Below are 20,413 nucleotides of genomic sequence, written 5' to 3'. Positions count from 1 at the left end.
AAATGAAGAATTGGGATTCTGCATCAAATGTTTACATTTTTATAACTTAATAAAAAGATCTCAAGATGCTCATCGAGGCTTAGCCAGACAAAAACAGATGCTGCTGAAGACTGATCAACGCATTGATGAAAGAGATTGATTTCCAATAGAACTTAAGAGAGAGGGAGTAATTTGGAGTGGATATTCATTTAATGGACCTAATGGCTTAAAGCATGATTAGCAATGGTGGGATGAGGATAGGCTATAGAGAGCAGAGTTTTGTAATGTAGAAAATTGGGGATCAGTAAACAGAACACTGTATAGTCAATCCTGAGGGTTTCAGTTATACTGGCAAAGACATTAAAAAGATAGAAATAGACAGTCTTTGGAAAATATGATCGTCAAGTAGATTAGTTTGAGAACAACCGGAGAAAATAGAGTCATAGAGATATATAGCATGGAAAAATCTAGTCCTATTTGTCAGCACATGGTCAATATCCCTCTAAACCCTTCCTATTCATATCCCCAGCAAACCTTTTAAATGTTGTAATTGTACCAACCTCCATCACCTTCTCTGGCAGCTCAGTCCATACATGTGCCACCCTCTGCATGAAAAAGTTGCACCTTATATCGCTTTTAAATCTTTCCCCTCTTAAACCTGTGCCCTGTAGTTTTGGACTCGCCCACCCCAGGGAAAAGACCTTGTCTATTTATCCTATCCATGCTCCTCATGATTTTATAAACCTCTATAAGGTCACCCCTCAGCCTCCGATGTTCCAGAGAAAACAGCCCCAGCCTTTTCAGCCTCTCCCTATTGGTCAAACCCTCCAACCCTGGCAACATCCTTGTACATCTTTTCTGACCCCTTTTAAGTTTCACAACATCATTCGGCTATGAGGGAGACCAGAATTGCACACAATGTTCCAAAAGTGGCCTAATCAATGTCCTGTACAGCCACAATATGACCTCCCAACTCTTATACTCAATGCACTGTTCAATAAAGGCAAGCATACCAAATGCCTGCTTCACTATCCTATCTTCCTTGGATTCCACGTTCAAGGGGCTATGAACCTGCACACTGAGGTAAATGGGGAAGTATGTGGAATTTGTGGCAACTCTGGTAGATAAGTTATTTAAGAAGGTCTCAAGTATACTTTCCCATATTAGCTGAGGTGTAGAACATAAGAGCGGTGTGCCTTTGCTAAAAATTATACAAAACACTGGTCAGGCAGAGCTCTGTATACAGTTCTAGTCATGACATTACAGCAATAATACGATCGTATCATTTGATTGGAAAGGCTGGCGTCGGTTCCTCTGTAACTGAGGAGACTGAGGCAAGATTTAATTGAGGTGTATAAATGCACTTAAAATGGATAACAAGAATCTATTTCCCTTGAGCAGCATAGATATGAAATAAACAACTTGAGAGATGCCGAGGAGAATTGTTTTCACCTAAAACATTGTGGAGCTGGTATGGAGCATATCACATATAAAAAGTGATTCATATGCATACCCTATAGGGCTAGGGACAAACAACCAGAAAATGGAATCAGATTCAATAGCTCTTTTTTTGTCTGATACAAACTTAATTTGCTGAGTGGCCTTCTTAGATTTCTATGATTTATTTTGTGTATATTTGCCTTCAACAGGCTGCCTTTCCCAATGTAACAATGTTTAAGTTATCTCCCATAACATAAGAAACTGGGCATGGATATCGTAGTATTGAGGAATCCAACAGACCTATGTTACAACTATTATGTACTAATCTTATACTCCTCATGCACATAAGTGACTGAAATATTATTGAACTATTAGGTTATGATAGGGAAGTATGATTCCTGTAAAGTATCCTACCTCAAGTAATCTGGGTCAGTTGGAGCAGGAAACAGTTATACCCTCAGATCACAAACTATGATACAGTGATGATATCATGAGCATGCCCCTTGAAAGTATACTGACTCGAGATGTAGAGTCAGTATTGTTGTGTTATCTTCAAAATGACAAATACATGTCAGTTTGTACAGTATTTGACTTCTTGTCATATAAATATGTGATAGGGTTAACCTGGAGGTTAAGCGGGATTAGCAGGTAAATGTATTTAAGTGTATCAAAGTGCAGAAGCAGAGGAGAGAGGAATGGGGAAGCTGGAGAGAATGGCAGTGGCAGCTACAGTGTGAGTTCAGTGGAAGTTAGGTTAATAGCTTTGTAGATTACTTTGAATGGAATCTTAGCAGAGCTCTGCTTGAAACCACTTTTGATTGCTTTACATTTCTTAGAAATTTATTAATGAATTACAAGCACATTTACAGATGATAATTATATTGCCTAATTTAATTCTCTGTAATTATTAATAACAATGGTAAATTTCAAAACTGAACAGGACAAGCTACAGGAGTCTATGAATGTACACAAGAGCTGATGACAAATATAATTCAAGGAAGAAATATAAAGGGCAAAGTGCTTCATCTGGGAATAAAATACCCAGGACTATTACTTAAACAGAAATAAAATTATGTGCATTGGGAATGAAAGTGATATATTAATGATTCAGAATAAATTATTGCTCTTGTAACAGTGTTTTATAACTCAAAGTTGAGACAAAATAATGAGTTAATCTTGTAATGTTTAACAAATCATTGGTACAAATACACTTAAATAAGGTACATTTCTGGTACTCCCATGCCAATGTAAAAATGTAAAAATGAAGAAATTAAAATAAGCCAATACTAATGATGAATTATCATGTACTCCAAATTACACAACAAATAAATTTTGAGGCAATAAACAATAACAAAGAGCCAGATGATAACTGAACCATAGAATCAAAATAAAAAATAATCAGAAACAAACAATTTGAAGTGTTGGAACCACAGAATTATCCAGAGTTATAATAAGGTATCTACAGACAGATTAAAAAATAAGAAAAGTCATCATAGAAGTAGGGTCACAGTAGTACACGAGATAAACTCATGAAATTTGACCAAATAGTAAAATGTTAGTTAATTAACTTGTTTCGTTATTTATCAAAGAGAATGGCATAATGAACATTACATGAGCAGAACAAAAAATAAAGTGGCGATAAAAGTAGATTAAGCTCATTTAGAAAAAAATTTTTTTTGAATTGTGACCAAATATTAGGGATAAGAAATCAGAGACACAATTATGTGTATATATAAAAAAACGTCATTTAAAAAAGGAAAGAGCTCCAGAGAACTGATGGGCAGCTAAAGTGATTTCTATATATAAAAGGGGGACAGAACAGATCAAGTGAACTGAAGTTTAATTAGTTTAATGTTAGGAAAGGGAATGATAATGGAACCCTTATTCAAAGCCTTGATAGAAAAAGCCTTGAAACTGAAAATACAATAGGATAGTCAGCACAGATTTCAAAAGGGAAGGTCATCCTTGACCAACCTTATTGAATTCTTTGAAGAAGGAACAGAAAGGATTGCTAAGGGTAATGCTGTTGTGTAATTTACTTGGCCTTCAGTAAAGTACCACAGAATAGATTGATGATGAACATCAAAACAAGTAGAGTCAGGGAACAGGTAGCTGAATGGATAATAAACTAGCTATAAAAAAGAAAGTGAAAAGCAAGGATTGAAGTTGGTTACTCAGACTGGTAAACATTAGAAAGTGCTGGAACCACTAAATAGTTCAGTACTGATTCACTAACTGGAAGTGCAATTCTTATACTCAATGCACTGATCAGTAAAGGCAAGCATACCAAATGCCTGCTTCGCTATCCTAACTTCCTTGGATTCCACTTTCAAGGAGCTATGAACCTGCACACTGAGGTAAATGGGGAAGTATGTGGAATTTGTTATTTAAGAAGGTCTCAAGTATACTTTCCCATATTAGCTGAGGTGTAGAACATAAGAGAGGTGTGCTTTTGCTAAAAATTATACAATTTCAAAATTTGACAATGATACTACATTAGGAAATGTAGTTAATTCAGAGAATTATGATAAGACATGAGAAGACATTAAATTCTCAGAATGGGTATGTGGTAGACAAATGAACAATGTAGCAAAGTGTCAGGTTGTACATTTTGACAAGAATAGAAAGTAGGCCACACCATGGAATGATTTGTTCGAACGAGTTGCAGGCCTGAATTTTGTTGCAGTGGCAAATGTCCTCATGTCAGGGTGGAAAGTGATCAGGAACTCTGCTCTGAGATGGGATGGCTGGCCATGTGTAATCACTCATACACAGCCATGAAGTGACAATGAGGCAGTCAGGCAGCCTCCAAGTTTGATGTTACCTCACAATGTCTCGGCACCATATTAAAAGGCACCCAAACAGCCAACTAGTTCCCACAGCATTATCATTGTTCCAGCTATGTGTGTGGAGGACTTTGACCTTGAACTGCTGTGATCCCATGCCCTGGCATGCTGGAATCTGTACCAGCCACACTCCCTTCCATAGCCTGCTATGCTCCTACCTGCCTGGAGAGGTACAACCCGAAGCTGAGTAAAACAACTCAGCCTTCTCACCCCAAGTAAACCCATCCCTGTGTGAATAAAGTAGCTCCCAACACTCCATTCCACAGGATGACTACCTTTGTTAATTCAAGAAAGTGTGATTTAATTATCTTCACTTAAAACTTAAGTTCACCTGCATTTGTGTAAAGGTTATCCAAAGGGATCATTTTCAAAGATGCCTTGATGAATCCAGCAGAGTGACAGCTAATTTGTCTCTCCTCACCCAGGGAGGGGAATCTGAAGGCATGTGTTTGTCAGTTGTTGCCAACTTAATTGCAAATGTATAATTTAATCTGGTGACTATGTGCTCTAATAAGTATGCATAACATGCTAATTCATGAAAGATAGATTCCCACTGCTTACCATTGGAAAACACAATCTGCCATTAATCTGGCATCGAATTACTCCCCAGCTTTCAAGAAGCTGATAGTTAAGTGCTCCCACTATTAACTCATGTGCTGCAAGTTATTGTGATCGTCACTAGATTCCACCCAGAGGTACACAGGGACCTGGGGTACAGATCAGTAAATGTAACAAAACAATTTAACAAGAATATTTTAAAAAGTCCTAAAAACAGAGATTCATTTGCAGAAAGGTGCAATTGAAAAGCAGAAAAGTTAAGATAAATTTCCTGCATCATGGGTGGCATGGTGGCACAGTGGTTAGCACTGCTGCCTCACAGCGCCAGAGACCTGGGTTCATTTCCTGCCTCAGGCAACTCTGTGTGTGGAGTTTGCACATTCTCCCCGTGTCTGTGTGGGGTTTCCTCCGGGTGCTCCGGTTTCCTCCCACAATCCAAAAATGTGCAGGTTAGGTGAATTGGACATGCTAAATTGCCCGTAGTGTTAGGTGAAGAGGTAAATGCAGGGGACTGGGTCTGGGTGTGTTGCACTTTGGCAGGTTGGTGTGGACTTGTTGGGCCGAAAGGCCTGTTTCCACAGTGTAAGTAATCTAATGTCTAATTTTGCGCATCAGCCATTTGTTATAATCCTGGAAGTCTCAGGTTGGATTGTAATTAAATCATTTGGAAACCCTCAAATAAAAGAACAATTGCCAGTTTGGTTTAACATTGATTATGATATCAACAAATCAGATTATAACAATGTACTTTTACTGTTGTACATGGAGCATTTTATCTTTCACAAGTTCATGAGTTACTGAAGCCTTTGATGAACTTCAAATGCCCATGATTAGGTAATGAAGCAAAATTAACTTGACTCAATCATATGCAATTACATTTGGAATGAATCAGTTCAATCTTCTGAAGCTGCAGTGTGCTTTTTTATTGCATTCAATAGACTATTTATTTTAAATGGGTTAACAACTTGCTAAATAACAGAAAGGTTTCATGCCAGTATGCTCAGGTGTTTGTTACAAATATGTCAAAACATTTTTACTGTTTATCCCATTTGCCTGCAAATGCTTGGCAAATGTTGCAACCAGATCCTAGGAGGTGTTTCTTGATTCATTACAATTCCAGACAGGATACCCAAACTGTTGAGACCCTGGGTGAGGAGAGACAAATTGGCTATCATTCTGCTGGATTCATCAAGCCATCTTTGAAAAGGATCCCTTTGGATAACCTTCACACAAATGCAAGTGAAATTATGTTTTAAGTGAAGATAATTAAATCACACTTTCTTGAATTTACAAAAGAATAAGTTTATTAATTAATTACTAAATGCAAGATAAACTAGTAACACTACATACACAGATTAAAACAGAAAGATCAGAACAAACAGATAAAAGTAAAGCAATAATACATATGGACTAGTTCCTGGATTGTTTGCAAAGAGCAGATAGGTAAACATTATAGCCATTCTTCTGGATGTATATTATACTACATATTATACTACATTGATGTTAACAGGTGGAGAGTGAGCTTAACAATACTCCATTTTGCAGATTTGTTGAGAATCTGCAGTTGTGATGTATTTTGACCTTGACTGAATTCCAGCATTCCAAGTGAGAGAAGGTCCTTTGTTTTCTTGTTTTCTTTATAACTGGTTTGCAGTGCTCAGAATTATAGAGAGTTTTTAACCTGCAATACAGGGGAACCTAGGGGATAGTTATTCAACTGTGATTTTCACAGCACACAGATGTTCAAACCCAGCATGGAACACATGAGCATTCAGCTCCACTGGTTCATTCCAATAAAGTTGTAACTGGCTTTTTATCCCATCCTATGTATTCCTGGAGAATAAAACAAATGTGTCCTCAGGAAGTGGCTCTCTGATGAGAGGGTGAGATAGACAGCTCCCTTGTTATCACTTCTTGTTAAATTTCTTCCTACTTGACATTTCCTGACAATTTACATGTATATCACTCCATTGGCTCTATGCAGGATTTTGCCAGACAGTCACTAAATTTTTAAATCCACATCTGTTCTGTGGCCTTTTGGAAACAATACACTTTGGAATTAAAAATATGTTTATAAGTAATTTAGGGTTGAGATCTACCATAATAACTCAAGGTTTTTATTGCTTATAACTCAGAACAGAATGATAAAGAATTTTCTCTTTAAGAGATGTATTTATACAGAAAAATAGATGTCCCTATAGATGTAGTTGACATTAGACACAGCTGATGAGATTTCACCATCAAACCTGGGATATTAGGTCAAACGTGCACAAAGGCATCTCCTACTGATTACCACATGCCCCCAGCCCTCGAAGCATCACTCAAATTCAGCATTGAGAGTGGCAAGGGTGCAGAAAGTATTTTGGGTGGAAGACTTCAATGTCTAAGAGTGGCTCAGAAACACCACTACTGGCTAAGCTGGCCAAGCTCTAATAGGCATAGTGGTAGACTAGGTCTGCGGCAGATGATGAGGACCAACCAACAAAAACAAGGTTAGTGCCTATCAGGCTAGGATTCACTCTGAGATCGAACTTGTCCAGTGTGAACATCAGCTGGAATTATAATACCGCCATAGATTACAGTTCTGCTACAAGGCGTGTTTCTTCAATTCGAAATGGTTTTAACGTGACTGAAGAATTTAGACCATTATTTGTAGAACGCAAACTCTCCTTCCCTGTATTGGCTCAAATGTAATTCCAACCCCATTAGATTAAATGGCGCAGCAATTGCATGATTTTCTTATAGCGCGAGATCGCACGAGAACAGAACTGTCATGTTATATCAGAACCGATTTTTTTTTCAACATTAATTCCCTTTATTACTGATATCCAATTGCAGCAGTGATACCATCTACAGGATGCACTGCAATAATTCACCAAACTCCATTGGCAGCAGTTTACAAAATCAAAATATATGCCACCCAGAAGGAGAAAAGCAACAGATGTTTGAAAATATCACAAGCTGCAAGTTTCCCTGCATGTCATACAGCATCCTAATTTGGAACTATAGCACCATCCTTTCACTGTTTCTGGCTCAATATCCAGAAAACCCTTTCCACCACCTCAAGGTTTAGAGCCAGTGGACAATTCACGCTGATCTAGTCAGAGATGCCCACATCCTATGGACAATTTTTTAAAAAGTATTTGTGTAATGTGTTGCTGTCCATCTCCCTTCACAGAGCTTTCTACGAGATTTACTGAAGAAAGCAAATCGGCCCTTTGATGAAGTGAAACTAGAAGAATATACCTTAACAACGGTAAGAATGAAGCTCTATTTATTTGCTATAGCGATGTTTATTGACAGAAAAAAGAGTTTGTTGTAAAACATGTTATGTAACATATATACCTACATATGATAGATATTTTCATTGGGCTGAATATCAATGTTTGACCTATTGAAGAAAATTGTAGATAATTTTAATTGTGGAATCATTATTGAATCCAAGTAGAAATATGCAAGATCATTTTTGAATATGATCATTCATTTAATAAAAAAAAGTAAAATACATTTTTCAAAGTTTTTCACATACAGTTCAGTACTCCCAAGCTGCATATGTTCAAAGCTTGTTAGAAGTTTAGAGATTTTTACTTGAATAGGCATTATTTCAGCTGCCGATAGTGTAGTACTTTATGAATTGCTTTCTGGAAGCCTATATCGTTCAGGTTTAATGCATTACCCCCAGTGAAACTCTTTGTTAGCTCATTAATAATAAAGCAGGTTCGTTACACATAAGAAAAGACACAAAATGTTTGAACAATGCAGCAGGTCAGGCAGCACCTGTGGACAGAAACAGACGGCAGAATTTTATAGGAATCTGAGCAAGGTGGGCTATGGTAAGATGTATGGCAGTATTGAGTGACAAATGCAATGACGCCCAACTCAACACTGAGGTCATCTCACTCCATTTTTTCTGCTTTTCGCTAACAGCGTGGCGAGATTCCCACTGGATAGTGGTAAGATACTAATTGATGAGACTTAATACTTGTTAAATGCCTTGTTAACAGCACAATTCATTTCTTTAATATTCAGCTTCTCATCTTACCAAACTCATCAAGCAAGCTAAATTCAGGAAAATATGACCTGAGCTGCTTGCTCCGAGTGACCTCCATGCTGACTGTGACCAAATTGTAGCTCAGGTCATAACTGATAGATATGCGCATACATGTCCGTAGTTACTAGGGTTTGACATCTACCAACTCAATGTGAGCAACCTGACACTTTGCCTATGCATTGGCAGTACACTTTTGAAGCACAGGCCTGCATTGCAGAATACACCAGCAACTTGCATTGAAAGGCTGCTGTGAAGACATTCTGGCACAGACACCCAGCTCACAGACTGGATTCGACTGCATTTCAGCTGCTTGCTGCTCTCTTCGTACTTGCTCACTTGGCATCTACTCACATGCTTACAGCATCCGTGCCTTGCCATAACAATCAGCGCAGACACAAACTGGCAGCTTGACTCGCTGTTAAGTAGTCCTCAGTCGAGGTGGTGCAGATTTTGTAGATGCTATAGCAGTGTGCTATGACAGACTCAGACCTGCTCCGCTTGCCAGCAGCTCACATAGCAAACACAGTCCATGCGCAGCAAGCAAACAGCCATGTCAAATGCATTAGGGGAGTCATCCTCATTGAAGTCCAAAGTGGTACAGGTCAGTCAGAGAGTCCCAGCGCAGAAGGTAGCAGCATTAACCTGAGAATTGCAGAGGAATGCACTTTGTTACTTACTCATTTGATAAGACATAGATTTTTCAGCATACCTGCAGGTGCAGTCCTGTCTTCTCCTGCCAGTGTCAGGATTCTGTGCTCATAGCAGGTGAGGGCATGGATATGGGCACCACTACACCTGAATGGGCACTCTCTATTCTGGTATGTGCTGTCCTCTCCTGAAACAAGAGAAATTGGAGGGGGGGGGGGGGGGGGAATTGAGTGAAGAGCAGCGAGTGGCATGCTTGCTAGTGGTGGTACCTAAGGGGGAATGGTAAAGTAGGCCAGGTGTATTAAGTAGGAGGTGCAGAGACCAAGTAGCTTTTTTGGGGGGTTGGCGGTGTGTTGCTGGATGGGGGTGTAAGGCAGAACAAGTGAGGGAGGATATCACAGGTAATGGGAGAGTGGCAGTCCATGAACCTTGTTGGAAGGTGGGTGAAGTAACAGAAATGGAGTGAGTGTGAGGTGGAAGAGAGAAGACTGTGGCACTTATCCGGACAGAGCAGAGCAGGTCATTGACCTTCTTTCTCTATTGCTGGCCATTTCTGTGCATCTTGGAGATCACACTGACCCAAGTGGCAGCCAAGAGTCAGGCTGTGCCAGTCCACTGGGAAGAAGACACCTCTACTCTGGACACTATACCTACCAGGTGTTCCCCGTCCCTGTTAAGAATTGGGATGCCATTCAGCCCTTTTCTGACATATTCAGACTCCATCCCTGCTGGAGCAGGACATAATCGGAATGCCAGTGCTTAGTCAAATGTATGGTTGGCTTTTAAAGATGACACGGATACAAGGGATGCCAGTGTTTTGATGATATCCCTGGAGAGGTGAGTTGTTAAGATGGTAAGATAGGCAGGAATTGGGCATGAATGAAGCCATATGGGTGGGGTAGGTAATTGTTGAGGCAAGATTGGTAAGATAGGGTGATCAGCTCGGCCTTGTGGTTAAAAAAAACCTTCTAAAAAACTAGGATTTAGTTGAAAATGTTTCTGATTGATGACTGACAGGGTTGTGATGTCAGCTCATTGGTTTGAAATACTACCTTTGTTTCTCTTCACAGAAGCTGTCTTAATTATTTATATTTTCAACACTTTTACTTGTAATTCAAATTTCCAGAATCTGCAGTATTTTGATTTTACATTGGTAGTTAAACACATTCTGCCTTTCACAAATCCACACGGGCTTTCTTAATTAATCCATTTTGGTCCATGCTCATTAACCTGTCCAGAATTAACATTTCTGAAAATCTTTTTGCAACCCAGGTTAAACTGTTGAGCTTGCAGTAAACTGGATTTATGCATAAATTCTTTGAAGTAAGTTGTAACATGTTGCAGTTTCTGTTGCCCTGCTACTACTCCTATAACAAAGGAGGGTTGGAAGATCATGGCCTTTGCCTCCACCTTTCCTTCTATCAGTATCTCTGAATGCACCCATGCTGGTCTTCATGGTTTGTCAACTTTTAGAGAAACCAGCTTTTTTTAATATGTCCTCCTACAATGGTTAGCCCTTCCAATATGTCAACCAGCTTCTCTTTTAACTATGACTTTGGCAGTATCTCCTTCCTTGGTAAAGACAAATGAGAAATGCTCATTTTGTACCCCAGCAGTGTACTTTGTCTCATTGCTAAGCCTCTCGGGCACACTTCATTGGCCTACACACTCCTTTTGTTACTTTTCAATTAAGTATATGCTGATTATAGGCTTTTGGACTACCTCCTCATTTTGATTGGCTGTTTCTTCTCAGAGCACGTCATCGCCCCTTTTGTTACCTTTTTCAAATCCACTTTGGAATTTCAGCTTTAAGACCAGTTTCCACTTGTATTTTGAACTTGACTTCTTTCATATTAAATGTTTTGTGAAATAAAAATAGAAAATGCTGGAAAATGCTCAGGAAGTCTGGCAAAATCTGTGGGATTTCTTACATAATATGGGAGGCATGGTGGCACAGTGGCCTCACAGCACCAGAGACCTGGGTTCAATTCCCACCTTGTCTGTGTGGACTTTGCACATTCTCCCAGTGTCTGCGTGGGTTTGCTCCGGTTTCCTCCCACTGTCCAAAAGATGTGCAGACCAGGTGAATTGCCTGTAGTGTTAGATGTAGGGGAATGCATCTGGGTGGGTTGCTCGACTTGTTGGGCCCGAAGGGTCTGCTTCCACACTGTAAGAAATCTAATCTAAATTACATAGCTCCTTGCCTACTTCACATTGTGGTCACTGTTCCCTGTGCGTTCCACTACGAATGCTTGATCCAGTTAACTTCATTCCCTAGAAATCAATCCAGCATTATCGACTTCCTCATTGACCTGGAAATATGTTGATCTGGAATATTTTGCAGAATATTCTTCCCCACACTGCTTATTATATCACAGTTTCTCCTGGTTTCTGTTAGGATAACTGAAGTTCCTCATTATCAGTACTCAATGGATCTTTCTCGCTCTGTAATTTCTTTGCAAATGTGATCCATTATATTTTTACAATCAGTTTGTGGACTATAGAATACACTAATAACATACTGAGATCCCTACTGATTCTGATGAAGTGCTTATGCCCAAAATGTTGCTTCTCCTGCTCCTTGGATGCTGCCAGACCTGTTGTGCTTTGCCAGCACTACACTCTCGACTGATCTTCAATATCTGCAGTCCTCACTTTGTCCTTATTGATCAACCAAATTGATTGTTATTGTCCCTTTTGGATGATTGTCTCTTTCTCTCTCTCTCTTTCCCCCTTCAGCACTGCAATATTCTCCTCTTCTTTTTTTCTCTATTGTTCATGAACACTATGTATCTAGAAATGTCTAGAAACCAATTCCCTATTATCTAGATAATTTGAATGGAGTATGCCTCAGGGCTCATGCAGAGAGTAGCCTAATATGCTGACTGCCCCCAGAAAAATTAACATAGGTCAGCATAGCACCACTAATGAGCAAACTATTTATCAGTGGAAAAGGGTAAGGAAGACCATTGTTCCAATCTCTGCAGAAACTGTTTTTAAAGGAAATAAATTTCTCAGTGAGAAATAAAAATAAAATATTCTATCTCATAATTTAATAGTTTTATGGGCACAATCAGCTAAAGTTAACATAAATTAAACATTACATATCAGGAAGAAAAAAAGTGAACACTTTGGGCCAAAAAATGATCTGAGAAATTTGTTCTTATTTCCCACAGGAATGAACAAACTCTAGGTGCATCCATTGTAAAAATAATTGCAGATATCCTTCCCCTGCCTCTGGAACTTGAGATCTCCTCAGTTCCCTTGAACTTATCCAGATTACAGAGAGTCCATTTCTTTCCTATATGTTTGGAAGTCATCAATTTTGTAAGTCACCAATTCTCTGTGAATGGCACTATGTATGGAATCCAATCTAACTTTAACATAGACTGCTATTCCTTTGTTTTTAATTCCTAATGAATTAATTAATTCCTAATTAATTCCTAACCCAACTGTTTTGCTTCTTTTTGAATACCTCATGATACCACTTTGAATTCCATGTCTCTCCAAAAAAGGGGAGAAAGAAGTCCTCTAATCTTTTCCTTCTAATATAAGACATCCTCTGATGATCATCGTCTTGATCTTCTCTTAAACCTTGCTATGCCCTGCTGTGTGATGGGGCCAAATTTGATCTTCCATTTAATGTAAATGGATATAAAATCTGATGCTATTGGTCAATAACTTTACAAACAGAGCTTTCTGCCAATATTGCTTCAGTCTTGGAGTGCCTGATGATGATGTACACCTTATTGATGTACTTAAAGTTAATAGGCTTTTCCACTTGAATGATATTAAAATGTTTGTAACAAAACAATAGTTTTGCAGGCAAAAGGAATAAAAAAATTTCTGCGAATTTCTTTTAATCCCTATATATTAAAGAAAGGAAAAGTACACAACAGTTTACTTTGCTGTGTTAATTTTCCAACGTTTTATATAATGTAACTTGAGCATTCATATCCAATTTTAAATGGGGCATCTTATAAAAAGAACTTTATGTGCACTTTAGGAAAAGTGGTGTTGGAGATTTTCACCGTGCATTGTGTATCCACTCTGATAAGACTTTTCAGGAGTGCCTCAGTATTTCTCCATGAATGTAAAAGAAAACATCAGTGCAGTGTGCTGCACAAATTTGTCATAGAGATGAACCTCACACAAAAAAAGTTGGATCTACACGCAGTAACAAGGGAGAATGCAACATAGACGTAAGGCTGCAGCTGCAATGCTAGTAATTACTCAAACCTCAAGTGAAACTGAGATTATTCACTGCATGCTTCTGTGGTACGCATTTGTAATTGGAGACAATATTACAAATGGTAGCTCCTACCTTGAGAGAAAATTAAGTCTCAAGTGTATATGTTCATGTTGGTCTGCATCTTAAATACAAAACTTAATTCCTGTGCAATAAACGGCAAGTTGCCTCAAGTGTCAAAGAGCATGTAAACTGTTCAAGTTAATGTGGTGTAAGTGTTCAATACTTTTGCCCCTCTGGTACTTAATTAGCCTTGTAATACATGAAACCCCACATGCAGCGTTTAATGTGCCTCTATATTAATGATTAACAGTGGCAGCTGCTCATACACTAAACTGAGTCAGAGATTGAACTCTGTGCTCTGCAGCTGATTTATATGGGGCCCCCTGTGCTGTCTCTGAAGGCTTGATTTCTTTGAGATGGGCCCTGCAACCACTTTGTGTGGGCCTGTATATCATAGCTTAGTCATTGACATTATTATCATTCACTAACTCCTACAGTCCTGACTACTGTCAGTCCTGGAGGCCATTGGTTCATAGGAGCAAACGATCTTCCTGATAATAGGAAAGCAGGCCTCAATGAAACTTGAAATATCATTTTCATTTTGATATCTTTGGGGATTATCTATATAGCCAAAGTCCTTGGTCAAATAGTCAAAAGTATTTCCTATCTGTAGCTTCAACCAATGTGAGCATTAATGAGGTCTAATTGCTGTGTAAGAGGCCTAAACAGTTTCTGTTAATGTTCAAATCATTTCTACTTAAGAGCAATTTCCAATACAATCATTTATCCATCGGTTTTACTTATATAAGTAAGGTGCAATGTTTTCTGCTGGTAAACTGTCCACTGTGGTATACTTTCAATACAATTCAAAATAGCTTTTAGCAAATAAGAATTTCAATCTGCATTTCAGCATGATACAAAGTAGGAATTATTTGTACTTAGCAGGTAATTAATCTTCCACTATATTCACAGTAAACCAGCATGGTCCAAAGTTTTACCTCTGTTTGAATTGGCTCATATGTTTACTCAATGTCAAAGCCTTTTCTTAGCATTGCCACTCTATATTCCACCACTTGATAGTCATTGAAATGTTATTGCAAACTTAAGGAGCATGAATTAATCTATCCAGTACTTAGTTTGGCTCACATTACAATTAACATCATTTAATTAAAATGTCTGGATATTCATATTATTCCTTTCTATCCTAGCAGTCAGAAGGTGAAGTTAAAAGCTTCTCAATGTAGCTGTTACATAACCTCAAATGATATTCATTAATTCGACTGAGTGTTATATTATTATATGATTTGTAAAGATCAAGGAACTAATTGTTGTATATATGCATATCCTGTAATGTCTTGTTCTCTTTTGCACTACATTAATGTGCCAGTGACAATGCGTCAGTCTAATAGTTTACTAGTCATGTGGAAAACAGCAAGAAACAGTCTTGATTAAACTCCGTAGTTGGAATCTAAAGTACAATCAAATAATGGGAGTCACAAAACACAACATGATGGCACAGGTGTCTATTCGTAAAAACCTGAACATTTTAATTAAACTCAATACAGGAATCCAGTGAAAAATTAGCCTATATTAATTCCAGGAAAGAAAAACCTGTTCTGAAGAACATGTGTATTGGACTCGAAGTGTTAACTCTATTTCTCTCTCTTCAGGTGCTGGGAGACCTGCTAAGTTTCAGATTCTAGTGTCTGCCATGTTTTGTTTTAAGTATATTGTAGAAAAAATGAGATGGCCACACAGCTGCAGCTAATGTTGACTTGGGAGCTTTATAACATTGCAGAGGCATTTGAGAAGTTTAAACAGAGCTAAGACTGGCATTAAGTAGCTTTATAAGAGCACTTCTAAAAAGAAAAGGGTGGGTCAAATCCTTTTGTGGACAAGAGGAAAAGATTGAAATTAGAAATTAGTAATCAAAGGAAGGCAACAGTGTAAAACCAGATAATTTCTTTGGAAAATTCAGCATACATCTCCAGCCACAAACAAATCAATGGCATGACTAATCTGAACTTCTAGGCCTGAACAGGAATCAGGTAAGCCTGTTGGCAATTTCCTAACAAAACTGAAAAATATGAACAAAAATGTAAATGCAAGAATCCAAATGAAAGCCTGCTGAGCTAGCTCATTGAGGTTCAGTTCAATTCGTAGGAGAAAGATACTGAGAATACTGAGAAAGGAGCTGAACAGCTCAAATTTTAAAGTTGTGCTTATTTTAAAAATAGAAATTGCACAAAGTAGTGCTTTTCCTAGTGCACAGTAATGAGTTGTTATTTGCTAGAAACAGGTCTGATTGGGCCAACTTCCCCTTTTAGAAATGAAAGGGAATTGAATCATTATGTGCTGTGTTTTTGATTGCCTATCTACCCTACCAATGTGGGAAGATGGCATATGGCTCCATCAGTGGCAGATACAAGCACTCATGAGGTCAGCTGAGTTTCTTCACTGCATGTTGTTTTCAGTTCATGCAAGCCATATCAAAACTGCAGTCTACACTGATGTGTCACATTAAGATGTCCTTTGTACTGTATCACTGCAGTGTGTGTGATATTTGGTATTCAATGAAGGATGAACACATAGATCTAGGCAAAAGAAAAATCCAGAAGTAGGATCCTTCCTGCTCAAAGTTGAAATTCACATTCACTGGTTCTGATGAAAATTGCTAAAAGCAGTTTGTTGTTTGCATTAAAGGGGCAAGGCCACTTTAGATTTGGTACTGGGTAATGAACCCGGCCAGGTATTAGATTTGGAGGTAGGTGAGCACTTTGGTGATAGTGACCACAATGCAGTTATGTTTGCTTTAGTGATGGAAAGGGATAGGTATATAGTGCCGGGCAAGAGTTATAGGTGGGGGAAAGGCAATTATGATGCGATTAGCCAAGATTTAGGATGCTTAGGATTGGGAAGAAAACTGCATGGATGGACACAATTGAAATGTGGAGCTTATTCAAGGAACAGCGACTGCGGGTCCTTGGTAAGTATGTACCAGTCAGGCAGGGAGGAAGTTGTTGAGTGCGGGAGCCATGGTTTACTAAGGAAGTTGAAACTCTTGTCAAGAGGAAGAAGGCTTATGCTAGGATGAGATGTGATGGCTCAGTTAGGGTGCTTGACAGTTACAAGTTAGCCAAGAAAGACCTGAAGAGAGAGATAAGAAGTGCCAGGGGGATATGAGAAGTAATTGGCGGATAGGATCAAGGAAAACTCTAAGGCTTTTGAAGGTATATCAGGAATAAAAGAATGACTAGAGTGAGATTTGGGCCAATCAAGCATAGTAATGGGAAGTTGTGCGTGGAGTCAGAGGAGATAGAGGAAGCGCTAAATGAATACTTTTCATCATTAGTCACACTAGAAAAAGACATCATGGTTGAGGAGAATACTGAGATACAGGCTACCAGACTTGATGGGATTGAGGTGCATAAGGAGGAGGTGTTATCAATTCTGGGAAGTGTGGAAATAGATAAGTCTGCTGGGCCAGATGGGATTTATTCTAGAATTCTCTGGGAATGCAGAGAGGAAATCACTGAGTCTTTGGCTTTGACCTTTATGTTGCCATTGTCTATAGGAATAGTGCCAGAAGACTGGAGGATAACAAATGTTGTTCCCTTGTTCAAGAAGGGGAGTAGAGACAACCGTGAGCCTTACTTCGGTTGTAGGTAGAGTGTTGGAAAGGTATATAAGAGATAGGATTTATAATCATCTAGAGATGAATACGTTGGTTAGGGATAGTCAACACAATTTTGTGAAGGGTAGGTCATGCCTCACAAACCTTATTGAGTTCTTTGAGTAGGTGACCAAACAGGTAGATGAGGGTAAAGCAGTTGATGTGTATATGGATTTCAGTAAGTTGTTTAATAAGGCTCCTCGTGGTAGGCTATTGCACAAAATACAGAGGCATAGGATTGAGGGTGATTTAGCGGTTTGGATCAGAAATTTGCTAGCTGAAAGAAGACAGAGGTGGTGGTTGATGGGAAATGTTCATCCTGGAGTTCAGTTACTAGTGGGACACCTGAGGTACCTGGGGTAGCTGTTGTTTGTCATTTTTATAAATGACCTGGATGAGGGCATAGAAGGATGGATTTGTAAATTTGTAGATGACATTAAGGTTGGTAGAGTTGTGGATAGTGACAAAGGATGTTTTAGATTACAGAGAGACATAGATAAGCTGCAGAGCTGGGTTGAGAGGTGGCAAATGGAGTTCAATGCGGAAACGTGTGAGGTGATTTACTTTGGAAGGAGTAACCAGAATGCAGAGTACTGAGCTAATGAGAGTGTATACGAGCAGAGAGATCTTGGTGTCCAGGTACATACATCCTTGAAAGCTGCTACTCAGGTTGACAGGGTTGTTAAGAAAGCATATGGTGTGTTAGCTTTTATTGGTAGAGGGATTGAGTTTTGGAACCATGGGATCATGCTGCAGTCACATTTGGAGTATTGCATACAGTTCTGGTCACCATATTATAGGAAGGATGTGAAAGCTTTGGAAAGGGTGCAGAGGAGATTTACTAGGATGTTGCCTAGTATGGAAGGAAAGTCTTACAAGGAAAGGCTGAGGGACTTGAGGCTGTTTTCGTTGGAGAGAAGAAGATTGAGAAGTGACTTAATTGAGACATGTAAGATAATCAGATAATAGACAATAGACAATAGGTGCAGGAAGAGGCCATTCAGCCCTTCGAGCCTGCACCGCCATTCAATATGATCATGGCTGATCATTCCTAATCAGTATCCACTCCCTGCCTTATCTGCATAATCCTTGATTCCACTATCTTTGAGACCTCTATCCAACTCTTTCTTAAATGAATCCAGAGACTGGACCTCCACTGTCCTCTGGGGCAGAGCATTCCACACAGCCCCCACTCTCTGGGTGAAGAAGTTTCTCCTCATCTCTGTCCTAAATGGTCTACCCCGTATTTTTAAGCTGTGTCCTCTGGATCGGCACTCACCCATCAGAGGAAACACGTTTCCTGCTGCCAGAGTGTCCAATCCTTTCATAATCTTATACGTCTCAATCAGATCCCCTCTCAGTCTTCTAAACTCAAGGGTATACAAGCCCAGTCGCTTCAGTCTTTCAGTGTCAGGTAATCCCTCCATTCCAGGAATTGACCTCATGAACCTATGCTGCACTCCCTCAATAGCCAGAATGTCTTTCCTCAAATTTGGCGACCAGAACTACACACAGTACTCCAGGTGTGGTCTCACCAGAGCCCTGTACAGCTGCAGAAGCACCTCATTGCTTCTATATTCAATCCCTCTTGTTATGAAGGCCAGCATGCTATTAGTCTTCTTCACTACCTGCTGTACCTGCATGCTTGCCTTCATTGACTAGTGTACAAGAACACCCAGATGTCTCTGTACTGCCTCTTTACCTAAATTAATTCCATTGAGGTAGTAATCTACCTTCCTGTTCTTGCCACCAAAGTGGATAACCATACATTTATCCACATTAAACTGCATCTGCCATGCATCTGCCCACTCACCTAACTTGTCCAGGTCACCCTGTAATCTCCTAACATCCACAGCACATTTCACCCTGCCACCCAGCTTTGTATCATTAGCAAATTTGCTAATGTTATTGCTGATACCATCTTCCATATCATTAACATATATTGTAAAAAGCTGCGGTCCCAGCACGGATCCCTGCGGTACCCCATTGGTCACTGCCTGCCATTTCCTATCAGCCAACCAATTTTCAATCCAATCTAGTACTTTGCCCCCAATACCATGCGCCCTAAGTTTACTCACTAACCTCCTATGTGGAACTTTATCAAAAGCTTTCTGAAAGTCCAGGTACACTACATCTACTGGATCTCCCTCGTCCATCTTCAGAGTTACATTCTCAAAAAACTCCAGAAGATTAGTCAAGCATGATTTCCCCTTCATAAATCCATGCTGACTCCGTCCTTCCTGTTACTACTGTCCAGATGTGCCGTAATCTCATTCTTTATAATAGACTCCAGCATCTTTCCCACCACTGAGGTCAGACTAACTGGTCTATAATTTCCTGCTTTCTCTCTCCCACCTTTCTTAAAAAGTGGTATAACTTTAGCTACTCTCCAATCCTCAGGTACCGATCCTGAATCTATTGAATTCTGGAAAATCATCACCAATGCATCCACGATTTCCCGAGCCACCTCCTTCAGTACCCTGGGATGTAGACCATCAGGCCCCGGGGATTATCAACCTTTAGACCTAACAGTCTCTCCAACACCAAATCCTGGCAAATACAGATTCCCTTAAGTTCAGGTCCTTCAGTCACTGTTACCTCAGGGAGATTGCTTGCGTCTTCCCCAGTGAACACAGATCTGAAGTACCCATTTAATTCTTCTGCCATTTCTTTGTTCCCTGTAATATATTCCCCTGTTTCTGTCTTCAGGGGCCCAATTTTAGTCCTAACCATTTTTTTGCCTTGCACATACTTGAAAAAGCTTTTACTATCCTCCTTTATATTATTGGCCAGTTTACCTTCGTACCTCATTTTTCCTCGTTAGGTTCGATAGGTTCGATAGGTTGGACAGCGAGAGTCTTTTTCCTCGGATGGTGATGGCTAACACGAGGGGACATAGCTTTAAATTGAGAGGTGATAGATATAGGTCAGATGTCAGAGAGTAGCAGGAGCATGGAATGCACTGC

At 39.4% G+C, this 20,413-nt stretch overlaps 1 protein-coding gene across 1 annotated transcript in view; it reads left to right on the top strand.

The window, feature by feature from the left end:
* The window catches only part of calb1 (calbindin 1), an 89,755-nt gene that overhangs the window by 36,639 nt on the left and 32,703 nt on the right, over positions 1 to 20,413 (top strand). The window contains exon 6 of the mRNA XM_060824416.1: positions 8,002 to 8,079. Coding sequence (XP_060680399.1) covers positions 8,002 to 8,079 — 78 coding nt within the window. The remainder of the gene's footprint in view (positions 1 to 8,001; positions 8,080 to 20,413) is intronic.

Source organism: Hemiscyllium ocellatum, chromosome 4 (assembly GCF_020745735.1).
Source record: "Hemiscyllium ocellatum isolate sHemOce1 chromosome 4, sHemOce1.pat.X.cur, whole genome shotgun sequence".
Lineage (NCBI taxonomy): Eukaryota > Metazoa > Chordata > Chondrichthyes > Orectolobiformes > Hemiscylliidae > Hemiscyllium > Hemiscyllium ocellatum.
Note: the sequence above shows the minus strand (reverse complement) of the source record. Positions and strands in the feature narration are given on the sequence as shown.